General features: G+C 36.6%; 1 protein-coding gene across 1 annotated transcript in view; it reads right to left on the bottom strand.

The window, feature by feature from the left end:
* Nucleotides 1-14,871, bottom strand: part of CFAP47 (cilia and flagella associated protein 47) — a 437,978-nt gene that overhangs the window by 274,365 nt on the left and 148,742 nt on the right. Inside the window, exons 27-28 of the mRNA XM_078364097.1 lie at nucleotides 12,945-13,091; nucleotides 11,566-11,776 (exon numbers count right to left, since the gene is read on the bottom strand). Of these exons, the coding sequence (XP_078220223.1) occupies nucleotides 11,566-11,776; nucleotides 12,945-13,091 (358 nt within the window). The remainder of the gene's footprint in view (nucleotides 1-11,565; nucleotides 11,777-12,944; nucleotides 13,092-14,871) is intronic.

Raw genomic sequence — 14,871 nt, 5'->3', positions numbered from 1 at the left:
ATCCCACCAAAAAGTGGACCAAGGACATGAATAGACAGTTCTCAAAGGAAGATATACTAATGGCGAACAAACATGAGAAAATCCTCAACATCACTAATGATCAGGAAAATGCAAATCAAAACCACAATGCAATACCACTTTACTCCTGCAAGAATGGCCATAATAAAAAAATCAAAAAACAGTAGGTGTTGGCATGGATGCAATGATCAGGAAACACTTCTCCACTGCTGGTGGGAATGTAAACTAGTATATCCACTATGGAAAACAGTGTGGAGATTCCTTAAAGAACTAAAAGTAGAAATACCATTTGATCTGCAATCCCACTACTGGCTACCCAAAGGAAAAGAAGTCATCATTCAAAAAAGATTCTTGCACACACATGTTTATAGCAGCACAATTCACAGTTGCAAAATCATGGAACCAACCCAAATGCCCATCAACCAACAAGTGGATAAAGAAACTGTGGCATATATATGTTATGGAATATTACTCAGCCATAAAAAGGAATGAATTAACAGCATTTGCAGTGACCTGGATGAGACTGGAGACTATTATTCTAAGTAAAGTAACTCAGGAATGGAAAACCAAACATTTTATCTTCTCACCGATATGTGGGAGCTAAGCTATGAGGACACAAAGGCAGAAGAATGATACAATGGACTTTGGGGACTTGAGGGGAAGGGCGGGAGGAGGGCTAGGGATAAAAGACAACATATATAGTACAGTGTATATTGCTTGGGTGATGGGTGCACCAAAGTCTCACAAATCACCACTAAAGAACTTACTAATGTACCAAATACCACCTGGACCCCAATAAATTATGGGAAAAAAATTCTTTTAATTTAAAAAATAAAAATAAAGTATATATGATATATACAATTCATAAAAGAAAAAAAGTGAAAAAAGGGTAAATGAATATCCATAAGGCATATATAATGATGCCTTATACACAGTAAGAGTTCAGTATATACTAACCATTATTAATATCAACAAAATATAAAATATTTTAAAGGGACAAGGTCAGAGAGATATTCCAAAGTAAGTTCAGTGGGGGTATGAATCACTAGACCAAAATAATAAAAGCAATAGCAGAACAATGAGTCATTAAGATATGACTTTAGGAAGATAACTGGAAGAGTAAAACTACTGATACATATGAGAAGGTAGGACAATTTCCTATTCAGAAAAGTATACCGAACTTATTTGCTTCCCTTTCTCTCAAAATAGTTCTGAAATGTCACAAAGATTGCAGACAGGGAATAACCTTGCAACAATGGTGAAATTAGGGAAAAGACCATTAATATACCAGAAATTTTGAAGAATATCTATAAGACAGAGAATGGAAAGAATTGAATTAAGAAAGAAATAAAAATTATGGACAGCATAGCAATAGGCTCCAGGGAAAAGGAAGCCATTTTCCTTGGAGGTATATAAGAGAGGCTTCAAGTTTTGAGTTGGCAGATACACAAGGAAGAAGTGACACATGGTACAGTAATCACAATGATTAATAGAAGTACTATATATAGAATACCTAGGCTTGACCTCCTATACCACAAAACATTTACAGAGGAGACTGACAACAGCAAACATAGACTCCAGAAGAAACTGGAGAACTCACAGAATAAATTCAACTCCCAGATACCTGGGGAACTGAGGGCACCTTTAGTGGCTATTCATTCTCTAGAGTCAATCCTCCATTATTTTTGCATTGCATAGAGTCTGGCTTCTCCTCTCTTTCCCCTAAAATAAAGCATTTGTGTTGTCCACTTAAGACTTTTATCTGTCTTCCAATCAGACAAAATAATTGATAAAAAAACAGATTTGCACAATAGTCAGATAAATCCTTGTGTGTTGGTTTTATCTACAACCAAGTCTTTCATTCATATATATATGAATAAATGATAAACAAACACAGAACTATTTTAGAAAAAGCAGAGCAGGAAAGAAAAGAATCAAATAAAAATTTAAAAATATAAAGAACTAAGAAGAAATAAAACAACTCAAGGAAAAATATAATTTAGGAAGAAGCTCACACTTTAAAAGAGATATTTGAGAAAGTCAACATCTATAACACAAACACAGGATGCTATAATGAAAGAAAAAGACGTTAAAATGGAAGGAAGTCAAGGAGGAAGAGGAATGAGGCAGGAAGGGAGGAAGAGAAGGAGGAACAAGGAACAAGTCAGGGAGAAAGGAAATAATAACACAGAGCTATGGGAAAACAAAACTAGAAATATCAACTTAAGAAATTCACGGAAGACTAAAAGAGGAAGTGAAGGATAGATACAAGTATAATAAAGTACAAGATGGAAAAAGATGAAAAACATGAAGCATAATTGTGAGGGATATAAAGGATCGGTCAAGCAGGTCTGCCATCCTTCTAATAAGATCCAGATAGAGATAATAGAGAAAATTGAGAAAACAGAGGGAAGGAAATAGCAGGGGAGGAGGCTGGGAAGAATAGCTAAAGGCTTCAAAATGAAAGGGCCTACTAAATGTCAGGTAGAATGAGTGATGAAAAAGACCTACATGCTCAGATTGTATTGCAATAAATTGCAGAACAGGAGACCAGCAAAGCCATAAAAGTACTCTAAGAGATGAACACATTACTCACAAAATATGCCATTCAATTTCTCATCAGAAACACTAGATGCTTGCAGACAATGAAGTATTGCAGGAGACGCTGAGGAATGAGTTCAAACATGAGCAACATTACACGACCTTGGTGGTCTCTTAGCCTGAGAGTTCATGATTCACGAATTCCATGAAAAGAAATGGCACCAGTGTTTGGGGCCAAGATGGTTGCCTAGAAGCAGCTAGTGTGCAACTCCCTCATGGGGAGGAGAGAGTGGCAAATAAGCATGAGCTCTTCAACGGGATCATCCAAGTGGACACATCAAGGAAGCAATGTGACCCACAGAGAAAGAAAAGATGGAGGCAGGACAGCTGCACACCTGAAATGGGCATGGAGCCAAGGGAGACTCACCACTGCAGAGAAACAGTGAGTGGGTGAGAGCCCCTGGGGATCTGCACTTCTGCCATGGACCTTTGCAACCTGGACTCAGGATATCCCCTTTGGCTCACTCTCACCAGTCCCCACAACCTCTGGCCACCGGACCAACCAGGGCCTCTATACTGACACAGACAGCTTTGTAAGTCTGGGCAGAGCCACTGTTCAGGAACAGAGTCTTGGGGGCCTTGGACTCTGGGCATTCCAGCACAAGTGAGCTATAAATCCAGCAGCCAGGGAGGCCAGGCTCTATCACAAAATCACAGGATAAGGGCTGAATCCATGGGGCTGAGGAATTGATGGACTGCAGGCTTCATCTCCATTGCACTTTGCCAGAAAAGCCTCACTGAGACCCTGGTATGGCCACCCCAGCCCTCCCTGAGCTCTTGAGCCAGCTGGTAGCAGCCCTGTACTTCCGTAGGATGGAGCTCCCAAAGGGAGCAGCCAGGCCCACAGTTTTGCTGCTCTACAGCTCCCGCTCCTACTGCTTTCAGGCTTAGGTAGGAGTAAAGTGATTAAGACGAATGCAGGGCCCCGACACAGTGCAACTGCCTTATTAAAAAAAAAATGACCAGATTGTTTTCCACGTGGCTCACTGCCCCTGTTACTTCTCACTGGGAAGGGCCTCTTGACCTGGGCCCCCAGCAAAACCATCCTGCCCCCACTTGATCATTTCAGTTGGTGGTGGCTCTGTATTATTCTAGGGAGAAAAATCTGAGAGACATGCCACAGCCCCTCTCCCAATGCAGCTGCAGATGTACAGCCCTTACTGCCCTCAGACTGGGGAAGAAACAAAGGGCCTGGTCATATAGCTGATACCTCCATCATGGTGCAACCATCATACACAGAGGAGCCCATTCCCTTCCCACTGAGCACCCTCTACTCTTTACCAGGCAGGTACCTACACTAGGGACTGCAAAGCAGCTGCTCCAAACCTGATTGAGCATTGCCACTGGTAGTGGCATGGTGTTTCCCTAAGGTGGAGTTTCCATAGGCAACTGACAGCCCCTGTGACACTGCCACTGAAGCAGTTCTGCTTTTGCTGCCCTGGGACTAGAGAAGAAACAAAGATCTTGAGGGATTTACTCACACCTCCAGCACACTGTAGCCACCCCAAGAAGAAGAGACCAGTCTATCTTCCCATAAGCCATCAGCAAGCAGGGCCTCCCATCTTGAGCCCAAAAAGTAGCCATCCTATCTGGGGCTGGACATTCTGATTGGTATGGGTTCTGCATTTATCTGGGGTGGGGCACCAAGAGACAAATGAAAGGCCCTCTGTAATTGCTACTGCCAAAGTCCCTGCCTTTGTTGCCCCTGAGCCGAAGAGGGAACATAAAACCTGAACTCATCTCAGGGCTGCAGTGTGCAGCCTAAGAGTGCCAAGCCAAGATCTGTAGCCAGCAGTCATGTGGGAGAGGAGCCCACACTCTCAGAGCACTGACAGGAAGCATGGCTGGAAATGCAGGGAATTGCAGAGAAGCCATGTGGCTGTACAAAAGCCTATCTACCAGTCATTACGCTTCAGTGCAATCTACTGAATTATAGCCCAAACTTCAACATAATATACACCACCGTGAAACCAAGAACAAGAATTCAGCTACGAAGAAAGCCCCAGCACAAAGCCTCAACCCTTTGAAAACATCCAGAAACAAATTCAACTGAGCATACTCAAATTACATGACACTTAAAAGAACATCAGCCCACATAGATGAGAAAGAACCAACACAACTAAAAGTATTAACAGCAGAATTGACCAAGTTGAGGAAAGAATCTCAGAGCTTGAAGACTGGTTCTCCAAACAAACTCAGTGAAACAAACATTAAAAAAAAAGGAAAGAACAAAACCAAACTCACTGGCATATCTGAAGGAGAGAGAGAGAAAGCAAGCAACTTGGAAAATATTTGAGGATATCATCCATGAAAATTTCCCCAACCTTGCTAGAGAGGCCAACATTCAAATTCAGGAAATGCAGAGAAACTCTGTGAGGTACTATAACAAGATGGCTATCCCCAAGAATATAGTCATCAGATTATACAAGATAAAAATGAAAGAATATAAAAGGCAGCTAGAGAGAAGGGGCATGTCATCTACAAAGAACACCATCAGGCTAACAGCAGACCTCTCAGCAGAAACCCTACAAGCCACATGCGATTGGGGGCCTATATTCAGCATTTTTAAAGAAAAAAAACTACCATCAAACTAATCTTTATAAGTGAAGGAGAAAGAAGATAATTTTCAGACAAGCAAATGCTTAGGGAATTCATTACCATCAGATGTACATTACAAGAGTGCACGTCTTTAAGGGAGTGCTAAATGTAGAAAGGAAATATATTTACCAACCACCACAAAACACTTAATTACAAAGACCATTGACACTATAGCAACTACACTATCAACTCTACATAATAACCAGCTAACAACAAAATGAAAGGATCATGTTCTCACATATTAATACTAACCTTCAAGGTAAATGAGCTAAATGCCTGAATTAAAAGGCAGAGTGACAAGTTACATGAAGAAACAAGACCCAAGTATATAATGTCTTTAAAAGATCATCTCATATGCAATGATACCCACAGGCTCAAAGTAAAGGGATGAAGAAAAATATACCAAGAAAATGGAAAAAAAAGAGAGAGGTTGTTATCCTAATTCCAGAAAAAAAGACTAAAATTAAACCATTCAAAAATGACAAAGAAGGGCATTACATGATGGTAAAGGGTTCAATTCAACAAGATATAACTATCCTAAATATTCATGTATCAAATACAAGAGCACCCAGATTCATAAAACAAGTTATTTGAGACTACAAAGGGACTTAGATAACCATATAATCATAGTGGGTAACTTCAACACCCCACTGACAGTATTAGATAGATCACTGATGCAGAAAACTAACAAAGATAACAAACATAATTGGGACGTCAATTCTACAATTACCCAAAGAGACATAACAGACATCTAAACAACTCTCCGCCCAAAAACACCAGAATATGTATTCTTCTCATCTGCACACAGCACATACTCTAAAATTGACCAATCAGCCATAAATTAATTTTCAGCAAATTAAGAAAAAAAGAAACCATACCAACTACAGCATCAGACTGCATAGCACAGTAAAATCAGAAATTGATACCAAGACAATCACTCAAAATCATACAATTACATAGAAATCAAACAACCTGCTCCTGAATGACTTCTGGGTAAAAAAGAAATTAAGGCAGAAATCAAGAAATTCTTAGAAACTAATCAGATCAAAGATATAACGTATCAGAATCTCTGGGGCACAGCTAAAGCAATGTTAAGGGAAAGGTTTATAGTGCTAAACACAGACATTGAAAGGTGAGAAAGATCTCAAATTAATAACCTAACATTGTACCTAGAGGAACAGTGAAAAAAGTGCACACCAACCCCAATACTAGCAGAAGACAAGCAATAACCAAAATTGGAACTGAACTGAATGGAGGTGAGACAGGAAAAAACATAAAAAAGATCAATGAAGCTAGACACGTGCTCTCGGAAAGAATAAATTATAAAGCTAGACTGCTAGATAGACAAATAAAAGAAGAAAGATCCAAATAAACACAATCAGACGTGACACAGAGGATATTTCCACCTACCATACAGAAACACCCAAAAATGAGACAATTATGAGCACCTCTATGCACACAAACTAGAAAGCCTAGAAAAGATGTTTAAGATCCTAGACACATACACCCCTCCAAGACTGAACCAGGAATAAATTATATCCCAGAACAGACCAAGAATGAGTTCTGAAATTGAGTCAGTAATAAATAGCCTACCAACCAAAAACAAAAACAAAAAAAGCCCAGAACCAGATAGATTCGTAGTTGAATTCTACCAGATGTACAAGGAAGCACTGGTACCACTCCTATGGAAACTACTCCAAAAATCAAGCGGGAGGGACTCCTCCCTAACTCATTCTATGAGATCAGCATAATTCTGATACCAAAACCTGGAAGAGACATAAAAAATTCTTCAGACCAATATTGTTGATGAACATAGATACAAAACTCCTCAGCAAAATACTAATAAACTGTATCCAGAAGCAAATCAAAAAGTGAACACAGCAAAATCAAGTAGGTTTTGTCTCTAGGATGCAAGGTTGGTTCAACATTCCAAATTAATAAATGTGAATCACATAATCTGAACTGAAAACAAAAACACGTGATCATATTAATAGATACAGAAAAGGTTTTTTTAAATAAAATTCAGTATCCCTTCATGTTGAAAACCCTTAACAAACTAGGCATTGAAGGAACATATGTGAAAATAATAAGAGCCATCTATGACAAACCCATAGCCAACATCATACTGACTGGGCAAAAGCTGGAAGCATCCCCCTTGAAAACCAGAAGAATACTAGAATGTTCACACTTACCACTCCTATTGAACATAGTATTGTTAAGTCCTGGCCAGAGCGATCAGGTAAGAGAAGGAAATAAAGAGCATCCAAGTAGGAAGGCAGGAAGTTAAACTATCTCTGTTTGCAGATGTTATGGTTTCATACCCAGAAAACCGCACAGTCTCTGCCCGAAAGCTCCTAGATTTGATTTTTAAACTTAAGCAAAGTTTTAGGATCCAAAATCATTTACAAAGTCAGTAGAATTTCTATATGCCAATAACACCCAAGCTGATAGCCAAATGAAGAATGTAATGACATTCACAGCAGCCACAAAATAGATAAAATACCTAGGAATGCAGCTAACTGGGAAGGTGAAAGATCTCTAAAGCAAGAATTACAAAACTTTGCTCAAATCAATCAGAAATGATAAAAATGGAAAAACATTCCACATTCATAGATAGGAAGAATCCATATTGTTAAAATGGCTATAATACCCAAAGTGATTTACAAATTCAATGCTATTCCTATCAAATTACCAATGACATTCTTCAAAGAATTAGAAAAACATTATTCTAAAATTCATATATACCCACAAAGGAGCCCAAGTAGCCAAAGCAATACTAACTAAAAAAAAAAAAAAAAAAAAAATGCTAGAGGCATCTTTAAACTAGACCTGACTTTAAACTAGATTAAAAGGCTACAGTAACCAAAACAGCATGGTAGTGGTACAAAATAGACACATAAACTAATGGAACAGAAAAGACAGCTCAGAAGTAAGGCCACACACCCACAAACATCTGATCTTAAACACAGTGGACAAAAACAAACAATGGGGAAAGGACTCCCCATTCAATAAATGGTGCTGGGATAACTGGTTAGCCATATGCAAAAGACTGAAGCTGGACCCCTTCCTTATGCCATATATAAAAATCAACCCAAGATCGATTAAAGATTTAAATTTAAAACCCAAAAATATAAAAATACTTGAAGAAAATCTAGTCAATATCATTTGAGATGTAGGCCCAGGCAAAGATTTTTTGATGAATACTACAAAAGCAACTGTGACAAAAACAAAAACTGACAAATGGGACGCAATAAAAGTAAAGAGCTTCTGCACAACAAAATAAACTATCAACAGAGTAAACAGACAACCCACAGAATTAGACAAATGATTTGCCAACTATTTCTCTGACAAACATCTAATAACCAGAATCTATAGGGAACTTAAATTAACAAGTCAAAAACAAACAACTCCATTAATAAATAGGCAAAGGACACGAACAAATACTTTTCAAAAGCAGACATATACGAGACCAACAAGCATATGAAAAAGTGTTCAACATCACTAATCATTAGAAAAATGCAAATCAAAACCACAACGAGATACTACCTTTCACCAGTCAGAATGGCTATTATTAAAGAGTTAAAAAATAACTGATGTTGTCAAGGCTATGAAGAAAAGGAAGCACTAATATACAGCTGGTGGAAATGTAAATTAGTTCAGCCACTGTGAAAACCAGTTTGGTGATTTCTCAAAGAACTTAAAACAGAACTATCATTCAACTCAGCAGTCCCATTATTGGGTATAGAGAAAGGAGTATAAATCATTCTACCATAAACACACATGCATGCGTATGTCATTGCAGCACTATTCACAATAGTAAAGACATGGAATCAATTTAAATGCCAAGCAGTGGTGGATTGGATAAAGAAAACGTTATGCATATGCACCACAGAATACTACACATACACAAAAAAATATGATCATGTCCTTTGCAGCAATATGAATGGGGCTGGAAGCCATTTTCCTAAGTGAACTAACAAAGCAACAGTAAACCAAATACTACGTTCTCACTTGTAAGTGAGACCTAAACATTGAGTATATGTGGATACAAAGCAGGAACAATAAATGCCGGGGCCTACTTGAGGGTGGAGGTTGGGAGAAGTGTAAGGATTTTAAAACTACCTATTGAGTACTATGCTGATTACCTGGATGATGAAATAATCTGTACCACAAACCCCCACAACATGCAATTTACCTATAGAACCAACCTGCACATGTACCCCTGAAACTAAAAGTTTAAAAAATGCATTGAATAATATCATTACTTGGAAAAAGTTAATTTTTCATCAGTTTTATGGTTGTGGGTATCTTTCTTCCCAAAACTAGAAAGGCTCCCATATTTCTCCAGAACTGCCTTTCCCGATTACTATTTTGACAAGTAAGAAACATGGGCTGTTTCTTACTTGTCAAAATAGTGGGATTTAAAGTGTTACAGCACTCAATTCCCTCAGGAAACAACCAGACTGACAATGCATCTCATTAGTGGGATTAATACAGAACACTTATTAAAAAATAATCCAACAATGTATTATAAGAGACTTTAAGAAGTTTATGTTATTTGATCCAGTGATCCCACCTCTGAGAAGCTTCCCATATAGTATCTATAAGTGTCTGCTACCATTTGTAAGCAAATGCATTTATTTCTGCATCTAGACTAAACAAAAATATGATAAAATAGCAAGTATGCCCCAAAATTAATGTTAATTACAAGTAAATACTGATAAATTTATGCAATAACATAATATGCAACAAACTAGCAATCACTATTATAGTAATATTATATAGAAAATAAAAACTAAAATTTCAATCTATAAAAAAATGAAAACTAGAAATTTTTTCTTAGTAACAAAAATTATGGTATGCAGTTAAAGGAGAAAAAAGATATATATATATATAGACCTCAAATTAATTAAGTATACAATTCAGGTTTAAAAAAAAGTAAATTATAAAAAATCAGTATTACATGATTTAGAAAACACAGAAATGGAAAGTTAATGCAAGGATTTACTCATTATATGAGATTTAAAATTAAATTCCTGATACCTATAATCAAGAAAAAATAAAATTACAGTTGGAAATGAAGAAATACATACAACTGCATAAAGGAAATAAAAACCAGGAAGACTAGGTGACGGGGGATGGAGGCAGCAAACCACATTGCCATGTATGTACCTATGCAACAATCCTGCATGATCTGCACATGTAGCCCAGAACTTAAAGTACAATTAAAGATAACTATTAGTCACATCTATTGAATAATGAGTTTCAAATGCTCAATCAATAATTTCCTCCAAAATGAAAACAAGTCATTAAAATTTCATTGAAACAGGTAAAAATTTCAGTAGACAAAACCCCAGAACAGAAAACTGAAGTTATAATAGAATAATTTTGTTAAAAATTCTCTGGAGCCAAATGATTTTATGATGAAAATGATAAATTTTCAGGGTATCTATTGCATTAATTTTATCACAGCAGGGACAAAGAGGAAATATTAGCCAATTCATTCCATGAAGCTAGATTTGTCCCATTAATTAAAAAACATGAAAAAGGTAACATACAGGAAAACTGTAGCCTTAGTTTTACCTAGGTCTCTCTAATATAGAGCAGAAATTATATAAATAGCCCATAGTCCACTATCGGTATGAGTACTCCACTCCCCACCATGGTTGCAGCAAGTTACCTCATTGCTGAGAAAGCAGGTAGAAAAATTCTGAGAACATACTACACCAACATTATAACAAGTAATAGGCCTAAACTCCTGTTTAACAACAGAATTAAGTCACATGATATAACCAAAACAGTTGAACTATTTTAGACGTACTGAATAATAGAACAACACATGAAAGAAGGGAAGTAAATGCACTGTAAAAGAAGAAATCACGTCAAAGAAAGGTGATCCCTCCCTATTCATTAATACCATTACCTATCTACCTGGCCATAATCTCCATCTGGGGCTAATAGTTTATTTACACAGCAATGTGTAGTTTACAAAATTTTCAACTTTAAAAGGGCTTTCAACTTTTTACAAAATTTTCAACTTTTAAAGGGTTATACTACTCATAGTATAACCTTTCTCGTATCACAGATGAGGAAGGTGAGGTTCAGAGATTTTCCGTGCTTGCCTAAAATTAACAGATATTTAAAAGAAATTAAAGATGACATTATACTAAAGAATGTGTGTTTGCATCATTTTACTCTTCTTGCAATAACAATAAATTATGAGATGCATCGTGATATATCAGTGTAGAATAAATTATTTCATATTGTACTTCACTTAATCTCAATCAATAGATTGTATTTTATGATGTGATACAAAGCAAGGAATTTAGAGAAACATGTGACTCCTACCTTCTTACAGACCCTGGAATACAAAGAGAATGGGGTCCTTCAGGCCAGCCGAAGAGGCTGAACCAGATCTGTACTGCATTTACAACTCTCTCAAAAAAGCAGTTTGCCTTTGTTTCTTCTTCAAGAGAAAGGAATTGTTCACATTTTTTCTTATCTTTCTTTGATATTTCACTTTTACCCAGGTGCAAATTTTCAGGCACTGCTTCCACTCCTAAAATTTAAATTAGTTTGTTAAAAAAAAAAAAGGGCTACATGACCAGGAGTAAAATATTCTTTCAGTTATTGTCATTTGTATGTAGACTAACAGAACCTATTCTATAAATTATTCTATGCTTGCATAGAAATTCTTAAACAATTTACTGTATCTTAAAAATAAACAATGAAAATGTATTTGTTTTTAAGTACCCAACAGAAATGTTTTGACAATAGGTAGATTTCAATAAATAAAAGTTACATATTCTTCTTTCCATAACGGTATGTGAAAATATTCCCTGAAGTGGAATCTTTCATTTTTTATTACATTAATAAAATGTATTGACAATCTTCAGCATTATGTATTAGAAAATATTTAACCTCATCTGAAAAAATTATATAAACATAATATTGGTTTAGATCCCAAGTGACTTTCTATCCAAAACAAGTACTTTAATAAAAGCATTTTCAAGTTAAAATAATTTTCAAGAATATAAAATAATTTCATCTTTTTTCCCAAAAATATCTGTCTATATAATGGCACAATCACACACTCACTAAAAACCTCATATTATTTAATTTGGTTTGGTCCATTCAATAAAAAGAAAAATTTTTAATATTACCTACATCCAGAGAAAGGAATATTTGAACAGTTAATTGTAAATCATAGTACGAAACTCCACATATTTATCTGTGCTGACCTCTTTCTAAGATAGGAATCATTGACTACATTTAGATACTGAGGAGTCAAGTCCTTAGTTCTGCAGTTCCCAAACTGTGCACAGAGAGTGCTTGGGATGTCCAAGTAAATTTACAGAGGCTCCACAGGATATTTAACATTTTAGTTAAATATTACTGCAACATCTGTTGGACAGCACATAAGTTACTACTCTTATATTTTTGTCCCAATGCATTCAATACATGGAACTATGTGGTACATTTTGGCTTTGGAAAATAAATACTTAAACAGTTAAAGTGCTATGAATCAAGAACATTAGAGAAGTTATGCTATTGACCCTTGAAGACAACTCTCCAAAGAGATGATCTATTTAATATTAATGACAAATTCACAATTTTCCTCATGAATTTCTTGTTACTTGTAAAAACCTAACTTTTAAATTAAATGATATTAAGCAGATCATGTCATGGACTAATTTTGGGAAGTACACTATATATCTGCTACATACCAATAAATATGTTTCCCTTTGCAGGTTCAGCATCATTTAATTTGCTAGTGGTGTCTTTCTTTTTAATTGAAGCAGGAGAGGATGATTTAGCATCCTGGCAGGGAGGCGAAACAAGGTCTCTAGTTTTCCTAAGATATTCATCCTTATCTACAAATGACACATTGAATCATAGTAAGTAAAACATGCATTCATGTACTTCTTTATCCCATTATTTAATGGGAATTTATCCATTATCTATTGATGTATCTATCTATCTATGTATCCATCTATCTATCTATGACAAAGTAAAAAAAAAAAAACCAAACGCCCTCTGTACATCAAATAAGATGTCAAATAGGAAACAAATAACATAAAAGTTGATACAATTTTCTAAACTAAATGAATGTTTTGGTAAGGCAATTTTTATGGTACATCAAAGTTATTAGAGAATGAACAATCTTCAACTTTAGCATAAAGAAGAATATGAAAACATTTTAAATGTTTCTAAATCAAAAGACATGAAATTATTATATACGGTGTTCAAAATAAGATAGAGGAAAAGAGACACCAGAAAAAGTAATTTCTTCCTAGTTAACTCTCTGTAATAATATCACAGCTTGGTTATGAACTGATACCATTTTTGTACAGATTTCAATCTCAATTTTAGTTAAAGTTGTTATACATATATTTGGGTCTGCCACAATGTCCATTTGAATACAACCAAAGGCAGTGCTGACCAAGAAAAGCCAGTAGGAGTGACTTAAGGCCAAGCCTCAAAATACATATGCAATTTACATACATTCATAGTTTGATGCAGGGCAGGTGGGACCCAGAGTAGAACTTAGCCTGCGAGGGTTCTTGGCTTTGCTCAGGAAAGAAGTCAAGGGCAAGCCAGAGGTAGAAGTAAACAGCTTAATTGAAGAGTCAGTGTTACATCTCCAGCAGTATTAAGCTCCATGACTGCCCGTGAAGAGCAGGGCTACCCCTAGGCAAAGGGTAGCAGCTCAGGGCAGTTTTGCAGTCATATTTATTCCCATTTTTAATGGCCTGCAGATTAAGGGGTGGTTTATGCAAAAATTTCTAGAGAAAGGGGAGTAATCTGTGGGTCACTGCTATGTAAAGGGGCAGTAACTCCCAAATGTTGACATGGCAATGGTAAATTGACATGGCACACTGGTAGGCATGTCTGATTGAAAGCTGATTTTGCAGCCAGGCAAGAGAGCTCATGCCTATAATCCCAGCACTTTAGGAGGCTAAGGCAGGAGGATCACCTGAGGTCAGAAGTTCAAGACCAGTCTGCCCAACCCTGACTCTACAAAAAAATACAAAATTTAGCTGGGTGTGGTGCTATTTGGGAGGCTGAGGCATGAGAATTGCTTGAACCCAGGAGGCAGAGGCTGCAGTGAGCCGTGATTGTGCTACTGCATTCCAGCCTGGGAGACAGAAGGACACCCTGTCTCACCAATAAAAAAAGAAAAGAAAGAAAGAAAGCTGATTTTGCCCTGACTCTCTTTTAGCTAGTCCTCCATGTGGTCCAGTGTCCAATCCCTGCCCTGGCATCAAGTCCCAGCTTCAGTCTGGGACAGTCTGATTCTGTCAAAAATGCATAGACTCTGCAGTTAGAAAAATCTAATTTGAAAACTTGGCACCTCTACTCCTGACAAGTTAAATTGTGAGTATGTTATATGAATTATTTAAAACATATATTTATCCATAAAATGAGACCAAAGTTTCTGAGCTCATGAGTTTGTTGTGAAGATTATTTTAAAGGCAATACCAAATATAAATGAGCTATTGTATGCTAAGTTTCTTCCACTCTTTCATAACAGAGTAATTCAGAATTTGCCAGAGACTCTGTAGTCAATAGGTGTGCATTATTTCCAGAATGCTACACCACTATAGAATTCATAGAAGTGAGCCTTAGAGAACTCAATGATAGAATTATGTG

The sequence above is a fragment of the Callithrix jacchus genome, chromosome X (genome assembly GCF_049354715.1).
Source record: "Callithrix jacchus isolate 240 chromosome X, calJac240_pri, whole genome shotgun sequence".
NCBI lineage: Eukaryota > Metazoa > Chordata > Mammalia > Primates > Cebidae > Callithrix > Callithrix jacchus.
Note: the sequence above shows the minus strand (reverse complement) of the source record. Positions and strands in the feature narration are given on the sequence as shown.